We start from the raw sequence: 27,152 nt of genomic DNA on the forward strand, positions 1-27,152 counted from the left end.
GCACCAGAGTTGTCAAAGGAAGGTAAAAGAACCCTCCTAATCCCTAGCAGTTAGAGCATGGCATTAGCCCTGAAGAATAAGGTTTGATGTCTTGTCCAAACTTGATGCTAGCATTAAGTATTAGAACTCCAGACATCCCGGTTGTCTATACAAGTGTCCAATCCCTTCTGTGTGCATTTTGGCCTCAATGACCTTCCTGTGGCAGTGAGTTCCACCATCTAATGATGCGTTGCGTGCAAGAGTATTTCCTTTCATTGGTTTTGAATTTGCCACCATTTAATTTAATTGTTCTCGAATTTAGTGGGAAGGAGAACATGGAAGGAACCTGCCATGTGTGACTCTCCCCATCCTTCATGGTACTTCCACAGCTGCATGCCCTCTCCCCCCTCCCCGACCCCCCTCCCCGCACACACAAAGGGAGTTCACAGGTGCATGTTCTGCACAGAGGAATGGGAAGGGAAGGCCAAGTATGGCCATCAACTCTATTCCTTCCTCTCTCCCATGTCCTCCCCACCAGCCCCATGGAATTTCCCCAGTAAAGAGAATGCAGCCAGGGGCTGTATTTTCTTTGCCCCAGGGCACACCCCTTCCTCCACATGGACAGCTGCAGCCCAGGGGGTCCCCATTAGTGTGACGCCATTGGAGCTGGGGTGGGGAAGCTGTCAGGACTGGAGTATGGCTGGTGTGGAGGAACATGGCCTCTATGTGGATGGGGCCTGGCTTCCCATGGATCCCTGAGGAGCTGACATGCTTGTTAACAGACCCCACTGCCTTTTCCATGAAGGGGACAATGACCACCACAGGGTGATGGGGGGAATCTCTTAGAGAGAGTTTCATCCCTGAGCCAGCTCCTACGGATGGGACCTTGTGAACAGACAAACTGACCCTTGGGGAGGGAAGTGAGTCTGTTACCATGGTAACCTGCTAGGGGTTTCCTTCTTCAGAACTGCGGGACAATGAATGAACCCCAGACAATCCCACTCCGTTTCCAGCAGCCAGCTTGCCAACAGAAAAAGAGGTGAGATCCATTGCCTAAATGACGAGTCCCTGGATATTTACCCCATTCTAGAAAGCAGTGACCCAAAGGACAACCATCACCACCACCTAGAGCAGGGCATGTTCCCATATGGCTAATATTCCGATGTACAATCAGAGGAAGGGTGCGGGGTTGTTTAAACACCAGTTTTAATAACTGGGAGAAATCAGCTGTGGTCAGAGGCGGGCTGTACTTCTACGGAGAGGCTCTGCTGTTCAAAGTCATGGGCTCCCCAGAGTTAGTTTTTTCAAGTATTAGTGTCTGCATCCACATCACCTGCTGTGCCCTCTGCCTTCTCCTGCGCAGACATCCCTATGGCCCCACGTCTCTCGGTGCTGTGGCGGATCCCATAGCCAAAGTAAATCAGGAGACCTGGCAGCACGCAAAACAGGGAAGGGTGACCTCTTCCTTCTTTCGGAGGTCACATAACTGCCACTGCCCTCCCAAAAGGTACCATTCCTCTCTCCGGAAACAGACACGGCCAGCATCTTTCTTCTACCCTGCAAAAGGTCCACACACATCCTGTTTCAGTTCCCTGCCAGCTCCCAAGAATGGATCCATTCAAGGCTGGAGAGACGGGCATCTATGGGGGTAGCTTGTGGGTCACTCAGCTGGAGAGCAGGAACTTTGGGATGTTCTGCATTCTCACTTCCCTGAGAATCAACCTGTGGCCCATAGTTCTCAGTCTTTGCTCCCTGCTGGGCCCAAGGGCTTGCTACCGGAGCCTCGCTGCTCCTGGAAGCTCTCTGCCCATCTGGGCTATGTGCTACTTTTACAATCACCTTACAATGATCCTTAGCGGACAGACGTGGGGCTGGGCCTCAGTTTAACCCTTAAAAGGCCAGCCACCCTATGACAGTCTCCTAACCCACATGCCTCTGTCTCAACCACTGGACAACCCTGCCTCAGCAGCAAGTGCGGAGGTCTCTTGCTGTCTACACAGCATTCTCACTTGCCCAGTGCTGTGGCTTATGAAGTGTCTTTGAGAGCCAGCTCTGAGAGGCTTACCAATCGCCATCCACACCATGTACCGCAGCCAGGTGACACTGCTGAGCTTGGCCATCAGGTAGCTGTTGACTAGGATGCTGACAGGGGGCAGAAATGGCAGACAAGGCACCTGTAGGGAACACGCACGTGCAAGGGAGCGAGCATTGGTTTGTAGCACGTATGCAGCAACTCCAGGGAATGAAAGGAACAGCTAAGGGCTGGGTAATTAGAATCCAAAGTTCCTAGTAAATACTGCTAGGGTTGATCTCAAATGGATGCTTGGGAAACAATTATTAGGCTGACGTCTGCTTTGCCTCTCCCAGTAACTGGAAACAAGGTGCAATTTTTTACCATTGAGGATAATTACCCAATGGAGTAGCTTACCCAGGGATATGGTGGATTCTTCAGCATTTCACATCGAAACTGGCTGTCTCTTTCTAACAGAAATGCTCTAGTTCAACCACAAGTTATTAAGCGCAATGCAGGGATCACTGGGCGAAATTCTCCGGCCTGTGTTATGCCGGAGGTGATGATCACAGTGGTTCCTCCTGACCTTAAAACCGATGACTCTATCAGCTCTGCGATGGCAGAGTCCAATGAACCCCAGGCTCATTCTATGGACCTCTATCTAACACAGCTATGGAAGAGGTCCAGCCAATCTTGAGCTCAGATGGGGTGAACATCCCTATATCAAAGCCATTAATGAGACACCGTAAGCCTGCGAGGGCCTTTTCACGCATGAACATGGAGGGTCTCTCATCTCTGGTCACTCACCGTTTCTCGTTTGCTTTGTGGGGAGTGGGACGTTGAAAGTCCCCCAGTGTCATGCTCTGGCTCTTGCTTACCATGAAGGACACTTTCCTCTGGCTCTGAGGCTGCCTCCAGATGGCCAGCAACACACCGAGGATCCCCAGCAGAAGGAGAACCAGACAGGCAATGCACCAGGCTCCTCCAGAAGAGAGACACTCCAGCCCTGCTGTGGTCACTATGCTCACAGCGCAGACCAGGATGGCTGGGAATTGGACCATGAACAGCTTGTGAAAAGGGGCTGGCTAATGACCAGATATCCCCGAACCCCCAAACCAGATCTCCCTCCACCTCCCCAAGTGCTTTGCCAATGTAGCTGCTGTTCCAGGATGTCCTGGATGGGCCAGTTCTTCTCAGCAGACACAGTGCTCCTTTCTGTCCTAAGGTGGCTGAGTCTTGGTTCTGCCACCCTATCCTCCAAACCCAGGCCTGGCTGCTTCCCTGTGCTATCCCCAGTATTAGGGCCCCAGCACTTACCGGCTAGTGTCACGGCATACGACACCAGGCTGGAGGAGCACTGAGTTGGACGCACGGGTGGGCGGATGAGGAAGTTCATCCAGAGCCTTGTGGCGGGGATCTTTCCATCTGAGGGGTCCTGAGTGCTGGATTCAGGCCGGTACTTCTGGAGGAGAGGCTACAGGACATGGCTGGTTGCCAGAAGGCTGCCTCGCTGTGTGAAGTATCTGGATGGAAGCTGTTACCCTGTCTGACCTCATGGCAGCCCTTGCAGAGTGCAGCATGCAAAGGGGTGTGGGAGGGCAACTCATCCCATTTAGCACTGGACTTAGGGACGTAGGAAATGCCTGGCTGGATCGGACCCAAGGCCCATAGCTCTGACATTGGCCGGTACCAGACGCTTCAGAGGAAGGTGCAAGCAAACCCACAATGGGCAGATGTGGGATAATGTCCCTTCCAAAATGCTTGTTGTCATTAACTAGGATCACGCTGGGTATTCTTGATATCCAATCCCCCTTTGAATCCTGCTAAGTTCTTTGCTTGACCAGTCTGACCATTAGCTTTCCAGCTTTCCTGCCCCTCATTTGGCTCTCTAGCTGACCCATATCAAAATTCTAGTCCCCGTACCCACGGGGCCCACAGCTCAGGCACTAACTGCGCCCCACCCGCTGCCCCTCGTGCAGCATTTCGTGACAATTGCTCAGAGGCAAACCTGTGCCACGAAAACCTGGAGCAAAGGCAAGAAGGGGCAAGGAAATGGGGAGGTGTGGGGGATGGAGGAAGCTTATTCTATACTGTATTGAAAGCCACACACCAGCCCAGGCCCTTGCCCCTTGCCATTGTCCATGCCGTACAAGAAAGTAAAGACAATGATGGTGCTGAATAGACACTCCCTTTCTCGTCTCGCATCAGAACTGCTCCTCGGCCATTACCTGAGAAAAAGGACACAGATAGCCACCAGGGTGTAGGACAGCAGAGTGCCGACGGACATCATGTCCACCAGGGCTTTCAGATCAAAGAGGAAAGCCATCTCGGCTGTGGAGACAAGAGGGGCTTTTAGCTCACTGACGCTGGCCTCAGATTAGATATTTTCTGCTCCTTCCTGTCAGTCCATGCACAGCCTTCTGCCCAGAGCTTGTTCCTCACATGCTGAGGCCAGCCCGGAAGGACTACACGAGTGTCTCGTGATAGCTCATTATAGCCCATCTCCCTCGCCATACTGGCCCTACTGCCTCCATAGCCTGTGCGATAGCCAGGTGTGAGAGAGACCATGGACTCTGAACTGAACCTAAAGATGCCCGTCCAGCATGGCAGGTGAGAGCACTAACCCACTGGGAAAGACCACCATTTATTGAAAATTACACCCCGCCTTTCTGTCTCTGCAGGCTTTACCCTCTACAGACCCTGCAGACCCTCCTCCCGCCCCACACACAGCTAAGGGCTGGCACCCCACGGCAGCACCTTCACTGTAAGGGCACCTACCTGCCACTGCGCCAGACGCCAGAGTTGCTACCACTGGGCTTTGGCGGCTGCTGACTGTGGCCAGAGGCCTGAAAAGGAGCCCCTCTCTGGCCATGGCAAGTAGGATCCGTGGCATTGGGAACATGGAGCCGAGCAGGCTGTAGGGGAGGGAAGAGACAGATGGGGAAACAGGTGTAGCCCGACCCAAGCAACCTTCCTTGCTTCTTTTTCCTTTTCTGGGACACACGGAGTAAGCATTGGCAGATCTGTGCTGTGTACTGGGACAGGCCTTCACAAAACACCACTAACACTGCCCTGCCCGAGCATCACTGAACGCCTGACCAGGAATGGGCCTGGGGCTACAAGGCAGGTATGCTGGATAGCATATGCGGCTGCGCTGTGTGACCTTATCCTTTCCTCTCTCTAGAACTGAGTTCAGGTGTGGTCACGAGTGACGTGCTGATCTCTTCCCTTAGAGGCCAGCAGATGTTTGCTCACATGATAAAGCCTGCACACAGAATGGGCCTGAGTACAGATCCTTGCTCAGGAAGGGTGGGAGTAGCAGGCGGTAGGTCAGGTCACATTGGGGTGAGTTGGCAGAGCTCTGTTGGGGCCCAGGACTGGAAAAGCAGGGTTCTGCTAGTCATGACGGGGGTGCTTTGGCTGAGCTGAGTTGGGGCTGGGAGGGGAAGCAGGCATGGCTCTAGCCAGTTCTATCCATCTCTGACTTTCACAAGGCCTAAAGCTCACCCAAGGCTTTATCGATGCCCAGGAAACTTTGTTTGGGCCTATGGAACATGAATGAGTCTGAGGTAAACTCAGCAAAAATAGCTTCTTCCCAATGTGCTTCTTTCCCCTCATTCCCTTCTCACCTGGTGGCCAGGGCGCACAGCGACCCCACGGCCACAACGTTCTTGGCCATGCTCCACCCGGGCAGTGGGCTCCTGCGGTCCAAGAGGTGGTACGGCATCATGAGAGTCAGGGCAGCCGAAACCCCAGAGCATGCCAGGAAGCAGCCCAAGAGGGAGATGACAATCCCTGCCGGGATGGATTTCTGGGGGTTCTTCACTTCCTCCACTGGGAAAGGCACGCTTGGCGGGTCAATGCAGGCATCAGCAATCCTTGTTGTTTTGGGGCCTATGGCCCCTGCTGGCAGCTGCAGTATTGTGGCACCTACAAATAACTGACTGGAGACTTCCCTTCCCCTCCTGCTAGCCAGCCTCCTGAATGCATCCGAGGCCTCTGTGTGGCCCATTCCCTGCTCGAGCAGTTAGAGCAAGGAGTGTGTTCGGGCGGGTTTGGCCCAGGGCTGGGAGCCAGGAATGCCTCAGTTCTGATCCTGGCACCTATACCAACTCCTTCCGTGGCCTCGGGCAAAGTCACTGACCCTCCCAGCCTCGGTTTCCCTATTTGTCCAATGGGGATAATATTTTTCTTATTTTTCCCCTTCTTGCTTACCCGTGGTAGCAATGCAGTCGAACCCAACAAAAGCGTAGAAGCAGGTCGCGGCTCCGGCCAGTGTCCCAGTGAAACCATAGGGCATGAACCCTCCAACTCCAAACTCACCGGTCCTATTGCCAGCCAGGGATTGGTTACTGGGAAGAAAAAGGAAGTCAGCCAGGGGGAACTTCTACCAGGGGGCAAGCTGAGGGCCTGCCTCTGACAAAGCCCCACCAATCCCGCCCCCAGCACCAGCAGGGGTCCCGGCCCGCACGCTGAGGTCCGCCCCGCCCCCAGCACCAGTGGGAGTCCCGGGCCACCCCCACAGCACCTGCAGCGCCACCAGACTGCCCCCCCAGAACACCCCCACCCCCACCCCCACACCCAAATTTTAGTTAGGCGTATATAGTAAAATTCATGGGCAGGTCTCAGGCCATGAATTTTTGTTCACTGCCCGTGACCTGTCCATGACTTTTACTAAAAATACCCGTGACTATATCCTAGCCTCACCGATGGGCCCAGCAAATATGGGCTGCATTGCAGGCAGGGTCTTTACTAAATGTCCAACCACATGGCACTTGAAAGTACAGTTGGGGCACTTTCATACAATCACTTTAGACCCAGGGTTGGCTCTCAGGGGAGGCCTCCTTGTGAGGTGATTCTAAAACATGCAGAGGTCTTGGGGCCGGCCCACCCACGCTCTCACCTGGCTTGGTGGGCAGCGGACCTCAGCAGGTCACCCTCACTCATCCTCCAGTTCCTCAGATCCCCTTTGCTGAACCCGCTCACTGTGATAAACAGCAGGAAAAGCACGTGGATGGCTGTGAATAGTTTGTTGACTGTGGTAGACTCTTTCACCCCAAAGGAAAGGAGCCCTGGGGAATCAAAACAGAAGAGCAACATGCCCAGCTGGTCAGTCCCCTTGGGGGCGCACGGGGCATCAGGGCCAGGTGCCACCATATGGAAAGGGATCCGAATATGAGATCTGTGTGTCTTTACCAAAGGAACCATTGAAAGACCCCAAAAGGAGCACAGGGGAGCACATGAGCCTTTCCTCTCTGGGAAGCTGAGTTCAGATGCTCCTTCAGAGCCCACTGAATTAAGGGAAGGGCTCCCATTGACTTTGGATGAGGCCCCAAGTCATGTATGTGAACATGAACGAGTGATCTCACCTCTCCTCTGCTGGGTGCATGAAAACACCACGGCAGTCTGTCGCACCGCCATAGCAGAGACGCAGCTGGCCAGGACTGCGGTACATGGGCCGGGCCGGGCCTAGAGGACCTGGACTGGAACGTGCAGGGGGGCCGACCTGCGTTGGTGACACTTTCAAATGGGTGTTGAGATGCTCACTTTGGGTGGCTGGTTTGCATCACACACGGCAAGGATCCACAGAACACGTTACAGACCTATGCTGCTAAGCTGCCTGCTTCTCCCAAGAGGCGACAGTTACTGACAGTGTCAAATAAGCGGAAGTATTTGGCTGCAACAAACACGCCTGTTTTGCAAACCGGACCCCCTGGCTCTTGGCAGCGGGCTGCGACCCCTGGGGGTCATTGCGAGAGGTTCACTGAAGGAAGAGCTGGCCCCTCCTCTCTCAGATGCCAGGAGAGCCATTGTGATGTGAGGGCTGGGAGTGGGGGGTGTGAAGAAAGCGGGGCCCATAGGGCTCTGACATGCATGGGAAGCACCTCCGGCCCAAGCATTTCACTGTATTTGCCTCATTTCTAAGGCTGAAGGCAAAACCAGCTCATCCGAATGCTAAACGAAACCCAGGCCTCATGCCCTGGACTTGGTCTCTGACAGGCTGCGAAGAGGAGTGAATTCCAGAAAGGGGTGGGGGTGAGGAAGGATGGTCCAGGGGGCTAGCCTGGGGCTAGAGCTGGCTTCAATCCCCCAGGCTTCCCCTGTGACCGGGGGCAGGTTACTTATGGCTAAGTGTCCATGCTGGAGCTGTAAATTCCACCCCAGGTAGACACCCCCCACGTAGCGGGCTAAAACCAACAGTGGCATTGCAGTGGTGCGAACAATGGGACAGGCTCGTCGCTTGAGTATGCATGTAGGTTTTCAGACAGGGTTGTACTCAGGGTGGCTAGCCTGCCATGTTGTAGAGACTACACTGCTCTTGTTAGCATGCTAGCTGGATCAGAGCTAATGAGGGTACGTCTCCCAGAGCTGGAAATTAGTCTTTCCTTGCCTCAGTTCCCCAGCTGAACAATGGAAACAATTGCACTTCCCTACCTCACAGGAGTGCAGGGGGTTGTGCGGTGCCCAGACACAGTGGGGGAGGGGAAGCAGATAAGTCCCGTAGGTAGACAGAGTGACCGGCTGCCTAACAAGGCGGGTGCATGCTTAGAGTCTGGCCACAGGAACCCCCCAGCCAGTCCTAACAGTGTGCATAGGGCATAAGGCACTTTGGATAAAGGTCCCAGCCCATTTGAGGATGTAGTGGCAGCCTTTGACTGAGCCTATCCAAACCCCATATAGACTCGAGGTTTATCTTGTTTAAGCTATATTATCGTTTTTTTGTTATTGGTCTTAACAACGATCACAGGTGAAATCCTGGCCCCATTGAAGTCAGTGGGGCCAGGGTTCACCCCACATTTCCAGTGCTGTACATGTACACTGTGCTGCACAGGTTCCTTGCCTTGAGAAAGGGAGCTATGGAGAGCTATGACAGGACCAGCGTTCAGGAAGGGGCAGGGCGGGTTATTGGTTGGGAGCTCCTAGAAGTAGGTGGATGGAGTGGGGGGGCTTGGAGGACAAGAACAGAAAGAGGGGGCCAAGTGCAGGGGACGCGTTGCAGGAGAATGGCAGAAAGGGGGCAGTAAAGGAAGAGGGTAGATAGGACTGGAGACATGGGGGACGCAGACAGCAATGCAGAAGGGGGCACGATTTTGTAAAGCTTTGAAAGCAAGACTCAGCTCCCGAATCCAATGCCTCAGGCTAAGCTGAATGCAAACACTGTACCTGCCAGCATGACGATGAGGCAGACAGCGAAGATGTCTGCGTACTCTGCCAGTCCCAGAGACCTCATGGCCATGTAGGTGCCAAAAAACCTCCCCATCTTTTTGTGGAGGAGTTCATGAAATGTGGCACTCCAGGCCTGGGAGACGCTGGAGGTACCTGGGAAGAGGCAGCCAGGTAAGCAAAGATGCCAGCATTGGGAGGCTAAACACATATCCCTGCATTAAAGCAAGATACAGCAGGTCTCTCTTCCATGCTTGACTCTCTTTGTCCACTTTTGTGTCTCCCAGGTCCATGTTGAACCAACAAGACCATGCATCCACCCCCCAAGCTTTTAAACTGGAAGTCCTGTTTCTTTAACACATGCCCTCAGAATAAACCATTAGGTTACTTACAGAAGCTACCATATCAATGAGGACTTTATGGGAGGAGGAAGAAGCAGGTCAGGAGGCTGAGAGGGCTGCCTGATGTGCACAATAATATTTGTGTGTGCATCACACCTGGCTTGGAAGGACTAGATTTTTATGGGTAAATGTTGATTTCACCGTACACACGCTCACCCCAACAAAAATATGTTTCCATCGATAATAATAAAAACGTACAGATAGGCAAGACAAGGCAGATGCTGCTTGAGAATGTATTCGAGTTTGACGTGAGGCTATTGATACGCTGACGTGCGATGTTAACCTCCCCCATAATTTTGCATAGCTGTGAAAATTTAAATCTGCTAAAAGAGAAAAAGATGCATTAAGATAAACATCGATGTTCTTTCAAAATCATAAAAAAAAAATGGAATTCTGCCCAGCCTAAATACAACAAGGCTGAAAAATCTGCAGCAGAAAGTACAGGGGACCAATCCAGTGGGAGCTGGGCAGACCGCAGCTGCACAGTTGTAAGTCCTCGGCATTGCTGGTTGACAGAGTCAGTTGCCGGATTCCAGGGTACCGTTTCGATTGTGTCGTGAGAAGCCGCGTTCACCAGCTTAGAGCGTGCCCTGCAAAATTGTCGTGGCCAAGCTGTGCTGGAGTGGAGTGCTAGCTGGTGAAAGGGCAGGGGGTGGAGACAAATGTTGTTTTCCATCATAGAGAAGGGGACAGCCTGGCAGTTATAACAAAGCTTTTATTGTCTCCTGCAGCCATCTCCAAGGAGCAGTTGCTCCTCACGCACCTAATCGCATCAACAGGCGTGACTGTCACCCCAGCCAACTGGGTTATACAAAGCAGACAGGGTTGTGTTACCCAGAAAACCAGGCTTGGGTGACGGCCAGGGGAGTTATTGGAATGACTAGTGGGGAGCAACCAAACTAAAGGAAACTTGTGCTCCCTATAAACCCAACTCCCTCCTTGTCCTTCAGATCCCTCCTTCAAGCGCTCCCCTGCTGTGGTGCCTACAAAACCACAGTGGTTAGGCAGCTGGTGGGTGTGCTCAGACCGCTGCCTGTCCTGCTGACCAGTGTTGTCTCACTGGGCTCCCTAGTCTGTCCGTCAGTATCCACCTATTGTCTCTTGTCCTGTACGTAGATAGCTAGCTCTTTGCAGCAGGGCCCATCTCTTTGTTCTGTGTTTGCCCAGCGCCTAGCTGGATGGGGGCTTCTCCGTGTGACCACGATACAAATGATAAAAGACAATGCTAGCTAAGTGACCTGTCCACAGGGAAGTAGCAATGCCAATCTGTCAGTACTAGGACGGGTGTCGTTAGATCCTAGGTGGGGGATGGGGATGAGGAGGGATTCAATTCGTTTTTTTATACTAGGGAAAGCCCTACCTTTTCCCAGCAGCATTGTCCCTCAGGCTGTGCGATCCCTCTGCCCTGCCCCCTTCTCTGCCCCTTTCTCACCATGCCCCGACGGCTCAGCGAGAGAAGGGAAATGGGCTCAGGGAAGCGGCTGGGGGTTGTCACCAGGATGCCCGTTCTGATGATTGCCAGGATGCCACTCTAACTGCCGACAGCAGGAAGTTGGCAGCGGGGTGTTCATCTCTGCTCCTCTCTACTCATCTGCAGTGATCCTCTGCTCCCCGGGCTGACCCCGAACTGCTTTGGAGTCCTGCTCTGGGGTACATCGAGCTAATGCCTTGGGTTGCTGCTGGGCTTTGCTGGGCCAGCAGGTGGCAGTGTGGACCGACACACGGGCCAGAGGCCATACCGCAGGGCTGGCTGTTCTGCCTTGGGTGGGGGAGGCAGTTCTCCAGCTGGGGTCCGGGGGAGTGCAGGAGGCAGAGGGAGACTCCTTTGCACATTGACACTAAAGCTCCCATTGGGAGAACTGTCTGTGTCTCTGGCAGCTAAGGAGCCCAGTGATAGTGTCAGGCACCGTCAGACCTTGGGGGACCAGATAGCAAGGGTGAAAAATCAGGACCCCCTTTTTTTTGGAAGGGGGAGAGCGGGGTGTAGTTGCGCATATAAGAGAAAGCCTCTAATATCGGGATGTCTGGGCACCTGAGTCAGACCTGCCAGCACCTGAAAGTGATGGACAGGGACAGGCCGCAGAAGAGAAAATTCAGTGACACGCATTGGGTTGAAAGCGTGATGGAGAGGGGTGGATAGATTTTCACGGACGTGCTCGCCTCACCAGGTGCCTTATTTCTCCCACCCCATCCCCTAATACGCAGTGTAGCCAACTCTGGTGAGCTCTGGTGTTTCTCTTAAAGCCCCCGCTGCAGGAATCAGGAACTTGCGGGAGAATCTCCACTGTTCTTTGGGGGAAAAAAAAAAAGTCAAGTAACTTTCGAGCCCCCGTCAATGCAGAGGAAAGCTTGAGAACATGTAGCGAGCGCAACCAAAAGGCTCAGAAACCAGCAGGCAAAGAAAAAGATCCCAACCTTTATTACTGATAAAAATCTCATCAGTTTTAAGCAAATCTCTTAATTTGGGGACCCTGACTCGTGATTTTTGAACGCTTCGTGTTGGCAACGCTGAGTCACTCCCATTGACTTGTATTCTGCGGAGAGGATCAGTCCATCATGGCGATTAGCCAAGATGGTCAGGGATGCAACCCCATGCTCTACACACCCTTAAACCTCCAACTGCCAGAAGCTGGGACTGACGACAAGGGATGGATAACTCCAGAGTGCCCTGTTCTGTTCATTCCCTCTTGACTCCTGTTCTGCAGGGGAGGAGCATAGGTTTGCTGGGGAGGAGCCTTTACGAATCCTTTTCCAAGGGCCCTACTGCTGCACCTCCTGGTGAATTTTCCAGCTGGGCGGCTTGAATCCTAAATCCATGTCTGAGAGTAGAGTGGAAAAATAGGAGACTTTTTGCCAACAAATATAGGGCCCATCCCCTGCCACAGGCCCTGTTGCCATATGTGTGGTGCCGCTGTAGATGGCTCTTGCTTTGCTCTTTCACTGAAAATAGGGGCAGGAGGCGCTGAGCTGGACTTGGGGGCATTCCTTCTGGCAGTATCGTCCCACATGCAGGCCTGGCTGGCGACAGCAGGCAGGGTGCTCCCTTTGCAAACAAGATCTGCCGCTCATCTCCTGAGCGCATCCTGTTAATCACTAACGGTGAAACCCTGGCCCCACTGACGTCAATGTGAGTTCTGCCGTTGCCTTCAGCCATGATCACCATCATCGTCCCAGCTCTCCAAGTGCTTTCCAAAGGAGGTCGCTATCATTATCTCCGTTTTGCAGGTGGGAAAACTGAGGCACAGAGCGAGCCGTGACTTGCCCAAGGTCACCCAGCAATGCAGTGGCAGTGCTGCGAATAGAACCACCGTTTCCTGAGTCCCAGCCCACTGCTCAATCCACGAGACCAGTGGTTCTCAACCAGGTGTCCAGGGCCTCCTAGGGGGCCATGAGCAAGTTTCAGGGGGGCTGCCAGGCATGGCTGGCATTAGACTCTTCCGGGCCCAGGGCAGAAAGCCAAAGCCGCGCCTCAAGGGACTGCAACCTGGGACCCTGAGCCCCACCACCCAGAGCTGAAGATGAAGCCTGAGCTGCTTTGCAGTGCCCCCGGTGGCATGAGGCCCCCCAAGCAACTGCCCTGCTTGCTACCCCCTAACACCAGCCCTGGCTTTTATAGGCAGAAAAACAGTTGTTGTGGCACAGGTGGGCCTGGAGTTTATTGTAACTGTGATGTATTTCAGTTTCAAATATAGAAATGGCCCCCAGCCCTCTATTTACGATCAGTTTGTTCACACTATTTCACAAGAGACTGAACCAATTTCCTGGCCATTCATGATCATGATGGAGCAAATATTTTCTTTAATGGGGGCACAGGTCTGCAGGCAAAAGAATTGTGCATGAACTCGTGCACCTCCCTCTGCACGTGCAAGGCAGGGATTGTGTGCACTGTCGTCTGTTTCCTCCCTTGTGCTTCCTACATCTAGGAGAAAACACCAGCAAATAGACTGGAAGTGCCAAAGAAACAGCCAGGGGCTGGTCGTTGACCCTTTTAAAAACACTTCAGAAATGGACTCGCTCTAGGGGCTATCTGTGCAATAAAGAGCAGCAGGCCCAGAACACACTTCTTGGAAAGAAATATAGGGCTTGATTCTCATTGACACTAAGGCAATGGAGAAGCCTCAAAGCAGGCAGGCCTCTTTACCCCACTCGAGGGGTGTAGAAGGCCCTTCGTGTCAATGAGAATCAGGCCCCTAGCGATTTCAGTAGGAATCTTTTCCTGCCCTTCTCTGGAGCATGGCCAGGCTGGTGCCTGGGACCCTCTCTTAGCTGTTTGCGTTAGCTCTGGCAACAGCCCACGACACAGCTGCTGCGGGCTGGGCGCTCACCGCGTCATTTGAGTCTCTCTCTGGTAGGACCCAAGAGCCCCCTGATGTTGGAGCAAGTCCCGCCAGCCAGGAACAGAGCCCCCACTAGAGCATGGACCTCAGCTCCCAACAGGGCAATGCTGATGGGATTGTTGGGTTAAAATCCCTGCTCTGGGAGCCACTATCCCCCTCCTGAGGTGCTGCTGAAAGGTGCTAATGGCTGCCATCAGGTGAGCCTTTGACCAATCACAGACCTTATTAAAGTCCAGGGGTGGGTAGTAAAACAGGTACAGCTGATGGCGGCTGGGGCCCGAGGCACTAAAGTGCATGGCTAGGCCTGAGTAGAGCTAATCCAGGTAGATTAACAGGGGTTTTCCCAGGGGCAAGTGCAGGGGCTAGGGTAGACTGTTGGTTTGCATCCTTTGTAGGCTATTTGGTTGGAGGCAGAACAACCTATGAGCATGAGCCAGAAAGCAGAGACACCTGGAGCTTCTTGGGCATGCTGGAGCAGCAGACAGGGGGATTTCTGAGCAAGGAAACTGCCTGCCACTTCCTGGATCCCCAATAAGGCTGTTTCTTTCTACATTTCCTCCCGCTGTGGCTGCAGCAGCCTGGAGCTGGAAATGGCTGCTGCAAACAGCACACAGGCAGAGGGCTTAGAACTGCCAAGGTGCAACACACTGAAAACTGGAGGCCCTAGAGTTCCAGTTGCCCACCCCAGACCTGTTGTAACCCAGGCCTGGCATGTCACCCTGCAGGCAGGCGGTATGCTATGGCCACCTTCAAGTTAAGACTCTTAGTATTTCCATGATCAAGCCCAATTGTTGGTGCTTGCAAATGGCTGAAAACCCTCCTTGGTGTCTGACCCGAGAGGCTGCTTCTCTCTCAGAGGAGAAGAAATTGGGCTTTTTATCTTTTCAGAGAGCACAAGGGAAAGGCACCATATATGGTCTGGCTCTTGCTAGATCTCTCCTCACTTATACGGAGGATGCATCCCTCTGGCCCTCCACTGTCCTGCTCTTTCCTCTCATTCACTCCCAGGTGGCGTGATGCTGACACCGCGAGTCACCATCAGAGGTGCTTGAGATGGGAGCCCCCATAGTTCAAAAGGGGCAGGGCATTCTCCCTGAAGCCCCAAAACTTGCTTCCCTCCATAGTGGGTCAGAGTCCGGCTTCCTTAGTTAATTTTCCAGCAGCCTGCGATTTCCCCTGAACGAGGGTCAGGAATGAGCTGATGGGGCAGAGGGGATCATTGCATTACGGTCATTGGTGGACGTAGCTCAGGGGTGGCACAGACAGTTTGATCTATATTTTAAGGACTTAATTGTGTTAAATGCTCGTGTATTAAGAGGGTATAAGACTCATGCCATAAAACTGAAATAAGCATTCACTCCAGTACGTGGCACATAATGCACATCACGAGGCTGAGGGCAGTGGCATACGGCTGCTGTGAAAACCACCGGGGCTAGCCTTTCCCACCATGCTGGGCCCGACACGTGGGGGCTGGAGTTCTATCTCTGCAGCCTGGAGAGGCACCCAACTTATCGCTCTCTTTGCTCTTGTCCTGGACATCCTGGTGTGTAGAATGAGCTGCTGCTGCTGCTGAGCTCTGCTCCCACTGGTGCAGCGAGACAGTAAATCAGCTTGGGGCAGGAGCTGGGTTATTTCTCTGACCCCTGTTGCCTTTTCTCGGTGAGGGTGACCTATGTCAGTCTGTTGGTGCATGTTCTTTCTACAGTGCCATGGGTGCGGGCCGCTGAGCGCAAACCAATGCTTCTCCTGGTGGCCTCTGCCCCTGCCTGGGTGACACTCAAGGGCTAGCCCGGATTGGAAGGCTCTGGAGCGTGTGACGTTGCTCCACCGGAGGAGAGGAAACAGCTGCATTGCAACCAGGGCAGGCTGCACACTGCCATACCGAGCGCTGTTCTGCACAGTTCCTGGGCTGTCTCACTGCAGGTCTGAGAAAGGCTGCTCAGGGGAAGAGGCCTTGGCAGGACATGTAAGTCTGAACCGGGCCCGGGAAAAGGGTCTATCCTTAGTGAGAGGGGAAGCTGGAGAGTGCCAGGGCTGATTGAGGGCAAGGGGGTCTGGCAAGCCACTGGACTAAAGGCAAATGAATAGCCCCTCCTGTGTGCATTGCAAACTGTTTGGCGTGCTGGTGAGTTTCAGGGTTATTTTCTCTTTAGAGTAAATTAATTATTATTTATTATTAATGAAAATCACCATAAGTCTTCCTGGCACTCTCCAAACTGAGAGCAAGCCCCATTCCAATTCGCTGGGAGTTTGGGGGAATTGGGTGGTGTTTCTGTAACCAAAAATGGCTGGGAGCTGGTGGGTGTGTTCCGGGGCCCCTTCCCCGGGGTGTGTGTGCAAAACCCAGACACAAGGATGAGCTTTGCTTAGCTTTGCTTGTCCCCGTATTTGGGCAGATGGCAGAAAAAGACAAAAATCCCCGTGACACACTTCTTTGGGATATGGGTTAAATCTGTGAATTTGGTTTGGGGAAAGCGGATCCCCAGGGAATTTTGCCCTCCTGTTTCATAAAACGTCCCATGCGATAGTTATTTTATGATGTATGTTTTTAAAAGATTCATGACCCGGCGGGGAGATGCTTGAGCTCTGGGCCAGTTCTTGGGGAGCTGGGATCACTTGTACTAAGACTTAAGGTTGAATTTAAAAAAACAGACTGCATTGGATTTGTAGCGTCCGGTGTCTCTGCCTTCTGAGGTGGCTTGTGCATCTTTTTTTAACCCTCCCAATGTTTCATTTGCCACCGTACAAGGCACTTCTTTTAACGAGAAGAGCCCCAAAGGGCTGATGCAGGAGGTCCTTGAGCCAACGCCCCAATTCCCAGGGGGCTGGGTGGAGCCCGTGGGCTTCACTTTTGCTCTGGGAGTTACTTTCTGGAAAACCCCTCCTGTCTAAAGCAGAAGTAAACCCTCCTGAGGCTGCAGCCTGGTACGATGCTGGATAAGAGCTGGCAGGGTGTGTGCTCACAGTACCGCTGCCAGCCTGAAAGCTTTTAAAAATAACCCCTAGGTCTCTTGCCTCTCTGTCCATGCTTCACCCTGGCATGAATCTGCAGGACTGGGAACACTGTAAAACCAAAGCCCTGCTGCTTAGAGGAGCTGTGAATCCGTCAGTAAAACACAGGGGCTGTAGGGGCTGGCCCGTGCACCATGGCTTTCACTGGCCCTTTTGGGGAAGGGGAGCTCAGGACAATTATGCTGCCACTGTACCAAGGATTTAAAGGATGTGGGGAGGGGTTGCTGAGTCCCCAGAGACTCTGGATGCAACAGCAGAGAGCTCTCCGCTCTGGTAAATTATTTACTAGGTGCTGTGAAAAAATCCCTATAAGCCCTCCTAAAGCATAATGAGTGGTGAATCCTTTTGTCTGCCCAAGAGCCAGCAGACATGGACACTCCAGCACCACCTCCCAGATTCCAACCCCCCCCCCAGCCATCAGGGCTTTCTGTTGATTCTCTTGGTCTAGGTCGCTCTTCCTGGTGTTCAGCAATCAGGGAACGAGCTGAGCTTGCCAGGAGAGGCGGCAGCCCGAATTGTGCTGTGGGGCCAGCCCCCCAAGTAGCGGTCCCGTCTGCCCCTCGTCAGCTCACGTGCTGCGTTGAAAAATTCAATCCCCATGGGCCTGTCTTTGTCTTCCACCGAGTGTCCCAAGTGGTGATCGGCTCTTGCCGTTTGTCTTTTCATAGCTGGACCTTGCCTAGGCAGTTGTCATGGGAGAAGAGCCTCCCCTAGGGCCAGGGGGATCAGGAGCATGTTAAAAAGCAGTGCTGGATGGAGCTATGGTGGCGCTGGCCTGGGCCTGCTCCCATTCAAGAACAGGGATAATGCGGAAGGCCAGCTGCAACCCTGAGCAGCTGCTCGTTCCAGGGAGGTGGTGTTTCCCCAGGGGGGATCCAGGTGCTGTCGGGAGTTATCAGACACCAGTGAGATGAGTTTGGCTGTCTCTGCTGCACGTTTCTGTGGGGCTGCATGCACAGGTGGGAGCCAGGCCCGGGTAGGTGATCTGTATCAGAGGAAGTAAGGCAGGAAGCTTCCACTGGGTACAAGTCTCTTCACTTCCTTGCTGCAGTATTCACAAGCAGCCCCCTCCCCCACCCAGGGCCCAGGGGAGGGGCCCCATCTATGCAAGTAACCTTGCACAACACCCCCTTCCAGCACAGCTCTACCCACCGTCACACCACGGCAGGTGCTGGTCACCCTTTGCAAAGCCTGTCAGTTCAGCTGCTCTCAGCCCTGAGCCCTGCACGTTCCTGGTATTTCACTCTCCGGGCTTGCTGTCTTCAGCATTTGTGGATAAAAGCCCAGTTTTTGGAGCTGGCCCTGAGAAAATATGGCAGGGGACGAGCCTCAGTGAAAGAACACGTCAGCACCCCACTGGGGCTGGCCAGCAAAACTGCAGAGTTCTGTGCCTCTTGGCCAGTTTGTGGCCAGACAATGCAGCCCATGCTGCCTGGAGGCCAAGGGGTGGCTCCGACTGGCTCTTGGATCCCTGCCCTGCAGCCTGCCTGCAATGCAGGGGTAGGCTGTCAGCCAGGAGCCAGCCAGGCCTTTTACTGCGAGCCGAGCTCTCCCATTGGCGATCTGAGCTGTGCGCTCTCCACCCACACCAAACATTTCTCTCCCACCCTCTCTGGGCAGCGCTGCAGCCAAGAGTGTGCTTTTGGAAAGAGAACAGGAAAGCAAAGGGGGCTGAAGAGGCTGCTATGCAGAGCATAAGAATCATAAGTAATTCTCAGAATCACAAGTAAAACTGTGACGATGCCGGATGCTTCTGTAGCATCTCAAAGCAGTTAATTCATGTTTGGAGAGCACTCCTGAGACAATACTGTTATCACCCTTGTTAGCAAGGGGGAAACTGAGGCTTGGAGGAGGTTAAGTGACTTGCCTGGGGTCACCCAGGAAGTCGGTGGCAATCAGTAGAGAAGAGAACCCAGAACTTTTGACTCCTCGCCTCTTGAGGAACAATGAGGCAAGCCCACCCTTCCTGCTGCCCCTGGACATGATTGTGGTGTCCGAAATCCAGCCGGACGACCTCCCCACAGGCTCCTCTGGGGCTGTGCAGGAGAAGAGCTTCCCTATTTGAATGCAGTTAGCTTTGGTTGTTCGTACACAGGCTTTGTGGAAGTGGACAGGATGGAAAGTAAAATGCATTCAAAGTATGTTTTTGAAAAGTGCTCCCAGCAGGAGAGCCCCTTCCAAATTGCTGCTCTGGGGCTTTGCCACTATTGAATTTTCCTGAAACACGGAGCGTTGGCTCCAGGAAATTGTGTGTGTGTTGGGGGGCGGGTGGGATACCAGTTGTCCCGAGACCCGATGGGTGTCAGATAACACTCAATAGACTCATTCATTTCCAGGCTCCATTATCCAGCTGCTCCTCTCCCTCTCTCATCCTCTGCTTCTCTCTAGTCCTGAGGAAAATGAAAATGGCTCTCCCTCTGTGGTGAATCTCCTCCCTGTGGGGACAGGGTGTCCATTGCACGGTGACCGGCAGTGACTTTAGCGGTGAGGGCTTGTTCCTGTTGGTGTGAAATCTATCTTAAAGTAGGAGTACAGTGAGCTGCCATGGAAACCAAACTGTATTTCCTAGGGTCGGGTCTCTGTATGTCTCCGGCATCCGGCTTGATTTCTAGTCTAGACAGAGTGTGGGGCCCCTGAGAGGGAGCTGCACGGTGCGCAGCAGACCTTGAAATGTGGCACTTGGTTCTGGCCCCCAGCTCCCCTGAGAAATAAGGGACTGATCGAAGCCGAGGCGAGATTCTGTCTCTCGAGGGCCTGCGGGATGAAATGGGGAACAGGGAGCGAACCAGCCATGCTCCAGAACGCAGAGCAGCCCCGTCCCGCCCTGCTGGGTCTCTGAACACAACACCGCATTGCAGGGGGGTCTGGATTGTGAGGTCGTCACTTGTAGCAGGGGCTTTCCCCATCTGCCATTGGCCTCTGCTGCTGCCTCAGTTTCCCTTCTCCCCCTGGTAAGCATCCCACTGCAGGCCTAGTCATCATAACCCTCCCCTTCTGGGAGTTTGGTTTATTAACAGCGTTCAACAAACAAGCCGTCCGCCCAGCCTCTTGTGCGTCACAACCTTCGGTGTCGGGCTCTTCACTCTGTCCCTGCAGTGGCCTTCCCGCCATGGGCTTGCTCTCCCTTAACCCCTCCTCTCCAGCTCCTGCCCCCTGCAGGCTTGTGCTTGCCAGGACTTCTGCCTGGGAGCTTTGGAGAGCCCTCTCCAGCCCGCTGTCTCTCTCACAGGCCCCCTATTCACTGTCGCCCGGGACTCACTTGCCAAACCCGGCGCGGCTGAGCCCAACTCCCTTGTGTTCTGACAGGGCCAGCATTGGAACTGGTGCACTGGGACGCGTATGCACCCGGGGACCACTGCCCTGCTCCACCAGCCCCCCCGCCCTTTCCCTGGGTGGCTCCCCTGCCTGGTAGGGCTGCCCCAAGATTTTGTAAGATGTGTCTGAATGTCTTGCGATCTCTTGGGGCCAGCGCAGCATCCTCTCCTCATGGGGATGCAGCAATAGGACCCCGAACTCTGCCTGGGGCATCTGGACGCTATCGTAGTGCAAAGGAGGATGACCCGCAAGGTGAGCTCACCACAGGATGATGCCAAGCCACGATGGTGTGACGCTGTTCCAGAGGAAAATGCCGCTGAGACGGTTGGCGTTCCGCGGGCTCCTCATACCAAGTGCACTCACTCAGGCAAACTCCAGTTGATTTCAAGGACTTCGTAAAAATGGCTGAGCATGCCAGGATCTGGCCTTTGGGTTCCACTCCTGATGATCCTGGGCTTGAACGGGGCTTAGATTCCAAATAAAACCTGTCTGCTGGTATGGTAGGTGGCTTCCTGGGGGAAGCCAAGCGCTGGGATAGCAGGGGGTGGTGTAGGCCCGGCCTGAGGTGCGTTGTCAGAGTCCTGGAGGGGAAGCTTGTTCAGCGCTGCCTGCTCTGTACCTGTCCAGAGCAATTCGTTCCTCCCCTAGAGGAGTTCTCCAGTAAATGAGGTGCGTAAGCGAGAATAGCAGGGAAAGCAGAGGGAGAGCAGAATACAAGGTGACTGGAGGAGGAACAGGGGAGCTTTTGTATTCGTGGCAAAAGCTGAATCTTCCTGACCTGCTCCTGTGGGGTCTGGTTGTTTTATTGTAACCCCTGTTGCCATAGGAACGCTGAGGTTTAATTACAATAAGATGAAAACACACAGGGCCTGATCCAAAGTCCATTGAATTCAGTGGGAGACTTTGCATTGACTTCAGTGGGCTTTGGGTTAGGCCCATTGCCTATGTAAATTAGTGCCAGCAGAAGGAGGTCTTAAAAATTGAACTGGGCCACGACAATGACTTGTTACCAGCAAAGCTATGAAGACTGAGTGTCCGACAAGAGACAGAACACCCTGACGCGATCAGCCAGGGACAAAGCAGCCATGGGCCATTGCGTGATGCTCCCCAAACATGGGCTCTGGGGAGGGATCATCTCCTGCCAGCCATGGAGAGCTCAACCCTACGAAGCAACAGCAAGAGCATCTCCACCGCTCAGGATGCAGGGAGGGAGAAGGGGTCTCCTAGGTAACCAGGTCCCCAGCCCCACGAGACTTCAGTGCTCTGTGCTGAAAATCCAGTTGCTCTAGCAGGCTTTCCTTTGGGGAGGGGGCTGCCAATGGCGCTCCAGATGCGGCACTGGTCCCCTTGGGACCACGCTCTGCTCCTTGCTGACTCAAGGGCAACTTACTTTGTGTTTCTTCCCTCCCTCCTGTCCCCTTCCTGTGTCTGTCTGTGCCAGGCTGCCTGGCGTGGAGCAGAACGCCAGGGACCGAGAGCAAAGCAAAACTGGCCGCAGAAAAAGAGGCACTGTGTATCTAGATGTGCATGGGCTGCTCTCACTGGTGAATGCTGGTGATTTCTTGGAATGATGCTCCACAAGCCAGCACAGGGCAGCAGGATTTCCGCCCTCCAGGTCTATCAATACATGCAGAATGGCTCTAGGGAAGAGAGGGGATGAAGGGCAGAGCAAATCTGGGCAGCATCTCTGCCCGACAGAGGCATTCGTGCCCTGCAGCAACTGTATTGTGTGTGTGAGCCTGGCCAAGCCTCGGATAGGGGCCAATAAAGGACATAACAGGCCAAACGTCTGTCCTCAGTTACGCCGGTGTAAATCTGGAGTGGATTCCCTGACTTCAGTGGCAGCACTCCGGATTTACATTGCTGTGACTGAGTGCACAAGCGCCACGAAAGCCAGTGTAGCTATTGGGTGAAAGGACATTTTGCCTGACGTTTTTCTTTTTTTCCTGCAGCTTCCTCTTCCTCCTCCCCCATTGATTCTGATCCAGAAGCCATGGCGCCCACCGGCAAGGTATTGTACTAGCTCCAGCCCGTGGGACGTATCGTAGCGCTGGTTACCTCCTGCCGACTCCTCTGCAGACATAGAGAGGCTCAGGGATCCCCCGTGCACCATTTTGTCCTTGGGACAGATTCACTGGTTCACTCCGGTTGTTTTGTGCCTCTCTGGCAATGTAAAGCAGCCACAGTTCTGGCTTAAGGATTGGCTACCAAGAATCCATCCCATATTTTGCCAGGGGGCCATGTTAGTGAAGCTAGCACGTTGGTACTATTCACTGACCCGTCTTGCCATAGGAGTACTGGTTAACTCAGCATTTCTGCGCAGGGTGGGGGCAGTTTCTTTGTTTCACACAGCTTTAAGGCTGAGAAGCAGGAAAGCAGTCACAAGTTTGGCAGCTGGCGTTGCTTTTCATCCATGCGGCTTGAGATCTTGCTGACAGACACTGTTTACAGTCTTCGTCCTTCGGCTAGCACTCTGTATAAACACAAAGCAGACGCACAGTAAGATCCAAATGATTGTGATCTGAGTGGGGCTGGAAAGAAAGACAGAGGGGAACACAGAAGGAAAAAAAGAACTAGTAGGAAAAGAAAGAAAGGAAAGTAGAAATAGAAAAAAAAAAAGGGGGGGGGGGAGTCAGGAGTCTCTATGGGGACAAAAGAAGTGGCGTGTACAACAAACTTCTCATTCAGCCTGGGGAGGTTATAGATCAGATCAGTTCATGGCCTGTAGCCCAGATTCTGGTCTCAGCTACCCCAGTGTAAATCTGGAGCAACTTCACAGAAACCAAAGGACTGACTCCTGATTTACACTGGTCTAATGGAGATCACAGCCTGGCCCACTTCCCTGGTTTTCCAAGCAAGTGGTACAACCCCTGTTTTTAAAATGCTGGGGGTGACGGTTGTGGCTGGATGCCAAGCGTCGGTCAGGTGCTGGAAGCTCAAGAAGTTCTAATCTAGAGCTTGTTGCCAAACCTTTTGTTGTTGTGTAGACTGGGGGAGGAGTGTGAGCGAAGGGAAGGGTCACCACAGCTCCCCTAGCCTGGAGCAGGGACAGCCATCTGGGCGTGACCTTTAACAGCCACAGGTGGGGGGCTGTTTGCTACAAACCCTGCACTTATATCAGATTGAGGGAAGGGTCCTTCTGCCTGCTCGGCCCTGTCCTTAGTGGGCACTTCAGCGATCCCACCATGTCCCAGCCTGGCCTCTCATCACACCTAGAGGAAACCGATCTAGCAACTCCCCTGAAGGAGAACGACTCCCTTCTGCTAAAAGAGCAAGTCCCTTCACCCTCTGCCATCTGGCAGCTCCATAAGCCAACACCCATTCGCTGCCGAGCCCCAGCGGGGCGGAGAGGTGGAAAATCCCCTGTCTCTGGTGTCAATGAGGTCTGCACACACCCACGCCTGTCACTGCTGGAGGGCAACTCCTGCCACCTGATCCCTCGCGGCCCCCATGGGCACCTGTGGCTTGCGCTTCTTCCCACTGCAACGCATCCCGTAGCCACTGGTCAGCGTGTGTTATGTCTCCCTCTGCGTGCCTGATCCACACAGGTTGTGGGTCTGTTAGAGCCCCTCGCTAGACAGCCCAGCTCCTTAGCTCAGGCTGCAGGGCCTTGTGCTCCTGGATCTAGAGGACCCAGTTCAATCCCGGTGCTGGCCAAGATGGTGGCTGTCACACTGGCAAGGGGTCAGCACCACTTCACTTCCTGGGAGTGTCCAGGTGTCCCCGCAGGACACTTAGGAAGGAGGGGTGGGGGGGAAGCTGGCGTTCTCTCCTCTCATCCACTGGGGAAGTCCTGTCCCCAAAACAGGAGGAATCCCTTAAAGCGACAGACAAATATTCACACTGTAAAGAAAGTGACCCCCACCCCCGAGAGAGAGGTGGCAAGAGCTTAGGGTGCTGGGCGGGTGAGCATGTGCACCCAGCGATCACTGGGCCCAGGTGGATGCTGAGGCTGTGTGAGGAGAAGCGAGTGAAGCTGTGTAGGGAATTCGGCTTCCACCCAGCATGGAGCAGCCTGCCTATTTATAGCCTCAATGGCTCCAGCTGTCTAGAGGCTGGTGTGACTCAGAAGTGGGGGATGGGAGCAGGAGGGAGTCTTATAGCCTATGCACTAATTAAAACAGCAGAGCAAATGGGAGGAAGGAAGGCTCCCCTCATTCCCAGCATCTCGCTCTGCTGCTGCCCAGCAAGACAGGAAATAGGGGGTGGGGGATGTTATTGCCCCAGGAAAGCTCACTACTAGCATGGAGCAGCCTCTGCTTCCCCTCCCCCCATTCAGTGCCAAAGGGGCCCTCCATTCCTGCTAAGTGTGTATATATACAGCACAGTTTCGGGCTCCTGCGGGCTGTTCCCAGCTCTGCTACTGATGCGCTGTGCAGCCTTGCCCATGGCACTTAGCCTCTCTGTGTCTCAGTTTCTCCACTGGGCTCAGAGGGGTGTGGCTGTGAGGGTGAACAAGTTAATGTTTGTAAAGCACATTGGGACTACAAAGTGCCCTGTCAGTGCTGGGTACTATTAAAGTCTCTGCCCGAGTGGTGGACGCTGAGTGTGTCCCTAGCAGCAGGGACAGCAATCGATCGGCATCTCTTATTAGCCATGCCAGAGGCTCTGCACACTGCCTCTGGGAGAGGATGGTGGTTAGAGCAGAGATGCCTGCACACATGTAACTAAGAACAGGCTCACAGTCTCCTGCTTGAGTCACCAGACCCTACTGTTTGCTTCTCCCCTGCTGTGGTCTCTCTTCTGTTCCTTGAACTGAACCATTGTGGTGGTTGAGTGTTGCTAATCGGGTGTCATAGCTGAGGCCCTACTGGACAGCAGTCTACAGTTGTCCTGCTTCTGTGTTCTTGCACAAGCTCTTCTGTAGATGATTCTGCCTCTGTAGTGGCTGATTCAGCACTGGCCTGCGAGGACGGTGGCTAAAAATTAGCCAGGCACCTTGAGAGAAATCCTAGTTTCTCCAATTTGACTTGACTTCTTCATTCTTAGACTCTATTCCTCTGCTATAACTGTGCATGGTGACTTGCTAGCAACATGGTGCATAGGAATTGCCATGGTGGGTTGGACCGTGGGCTCCACCTAGTCTAGGATCCCATCGCTGACCTTAGCCAGTACTAGATGCTTCAGAGGAAGGTGCATGAAACCCCAAAGGAGATAGTGATGGGACAACCTGCCCTTCAGGGAGCCTCCTCTCAGCCCCCCGTGGCTGGAGGTTGGCATATGCCATAAGGCAGGAGGCTTTGCATCTCTCCAAAGCATTTTGTTTTTGAGTGTTCACTAGAACAAATTTGGCTGGGCCTGCCGTCCATATCGATGGCCAAGCCCACCTGTAGCCTGGCTTGGGTAGTTGTGCTAGAATGGCAGAGCAGCCGCGCACGCTGGAGCAGGGTTAAGACAAAGGGTTAAGGGAGGATCCTGGGGCCTGATCCCTGTAGTTAGAGCAGGCCCAGCTGCCTCAGCGAGACCCCCGAAGAGGCCCGGAGCACAGATGATTGCCGCACCGTTGGCTGCTGGCCGAGCTGAGTTGCCTCGTTCCGGAGAAGGGCCAGGCTGGAGCAGAAACAAAGACAAGGTCCCATCAGGGCACAGGGAGGTGACTTGTCTGGGAAGCCCCCAGCTCTTGGTAGATCTGGGCCCTGTTTTCCCAGAGTTCCCCTGTGGAGGCTGGATGGCAAACCCAGTGGTGGAATTCAGCTGGGTGGATCAGATGTTGGGTTTGCCCCACACGTTCACGTTGCCGCCCTCATGCCAGCTCTGGCCAGGCAGTGGAGAGGCGCCTCCAGCTGGCTTTTCCCCATTTGTTTTCTCGTTTCCTCTCTCTAGGCTGGCAGGTACAGGGGCTCCGTGAAGGAGTTCCCAAACTTCAACGCGAGCCAGGATGCGGAGGCGCTGTACACCGCTATGAAGGGGTTCGGTGCGTACATTCTGCTGCCGGCGCGCTATGGGCCCAGTCCAATGTCCGTCGAGTCTCCAGGGGTCTTGACGTTAGTGGCTTTGGAGCAGGCCTTGTGCGAGCATCCTGCTAATAGCCGCTGGGGCTGCACGGCCGGGTGTGAGCGGAATGGAGGGGTGACACTGGATGCCCTGGTTGTCCCTTTTCTGAAGGCAAGGGGGAGCATTAGGGGGAGAAGGCCATGAAAGCACCTCCTAGCCCTTCAGTATTGCCCCCTCTGGCGCTGGCAGGCAGTGCACATTGCATCACCTCCCTGTGCCTCCCTTGCACAGTGCATGTGTTTTCAGGGCACTGCTGCTGCCTGTTTCTGTAGGGCGCCGGAGTGGCTTCATGATGCACAAACTACCCTTCCTATGGGAAATGCCCCATAGCTTATCTTTTTTCGGGGGGAAAGGCAGGACATGTCTGCAATTTATCTGGGGGGCAGGCAGAAGGCACAGCGCTTCAGTCTGGATCTGACCTGGGACAGTCTCTGGTGCCCAAGTGCAGGATTCCCATGGGGAGAGTGAATGAATGGGGCATTCCCTGTGGCAGCATGCTATGCCCCCCAACCCCTCCCTTTCCCCAAGTGATGCCCCTGAGGCCAGTCAGTCCATTGCCCTGTTCCCAGGTAGGCCAGCTGTGGATGGGTGCACCCTGGTTGCAGCTCTCTGTCCTACCAACTCCAGCACAGAGCTGGAATCTGCTTCTGGTCCAGGCAAAGCTGGATCTTAGAGCAGACCCAAATCTAGGCAGTGGGACGAGGGTGACTGACCATGTCTCCCTGCAGGCAGTGACAAGGAGGCCATACTGGACCTGATAACATCCAGGAACAACAAGCAGAGAATCGAGATCAGCCAGGCCTACAAATCGCTCTATGGAAAGGTAACCCCAGAGAATTGGACAGTGCCAAACCCTGCTCTGTGATCCGCAGGAGAGGGAGCCTTTGCTGCTTCCTCCAAACCAGAGCATGCAGGGTGTACAGCCCCCTGCTTCACCCT

The 27,152-nt window shown here is 53.9% G+C and overlaps 2 protein-coding genes across 3 annotated transcripts in view; one reads left to right on the forward strand and one right to left on the reverse strand.

The window, feature by feature from the left end:
* Window positions 1-1,283: 1,283 nt before the first annotated feature.
* LOC144269170 (cationic amino acid transporter 2-like) lies at window positions 1,284-12,721 on the reverse strand. The gene is made up of 12 exons (XM_077824669.1): window positions 12,562-12,721; window positions 9,155-9,310; window positions 6,894-7,062; window positions 6,206-6,342; window positions 5,620-5,824; window positions 4,769-4,905; window positions 4,216-4,321; window positions 3,542-3,641; window positions 3,308-3,452; window positions 2,869-3,035; window positions 2,045-2,153; window positions 1,284-1,408 (listed from the first exon to the last, which is right to left on the reverse strand). Exons 1-12 carry the CDS (start codon window positions 12,719-12,721, stop codon window positions 1,284-1,286), a joined length of 1,716 nt encoding a protein of 571 aa, XP_077680795.1.
* A 3,035-nt stretch (window positions 12,722-15,756) lies between these two features.
* ANXA6 (annexin A6) overlaps window positions 15,757-27,152 on the forward strand; it is a 37,702-nt gene continuing 26,306 nt past the window's right edge. For both annotated transcript variants that reach the window (XM_077824756.1, XM_077824757.1), the window contains exons 1-4: window positions 15,757-15,858; window positions 22,172-22,230; window positions 26,043-26,133; window positions 26,942-27,036. In XM_077824756.1, coding sequence (XP_077680882.1) covers window positions 22,213-22,230; window positions 26,043-26,133; window positions 26,942-27,036 — 204 coding nt within the window. In that variant the 5' untranslated portion in view covers window positions 15,757-15,858; window positions 22,172-22,212. The remainder of the gene's footprint in view (window positions 15,859-22,171; window positions 22,231-26,042; window positions 26,134-26,941; window positions 27,037-27,152) is intronic.

The sequence above is a fragment of the Eretmochelys imbricata genome, chromosome 8 (genome assembly GCF_965152235.1).
Source record: "Eretmochelys imbricata isolate rEreImb1 chromosome 8, rEreImb1.hap1, whole genome shotgun sequence".
Classification (NCBI taxonomy): Eukaryota; Metazoa; Chordata; order Testudines; family Cheloniidae; genus Eretmochelys; species Eretmochelys imbricata.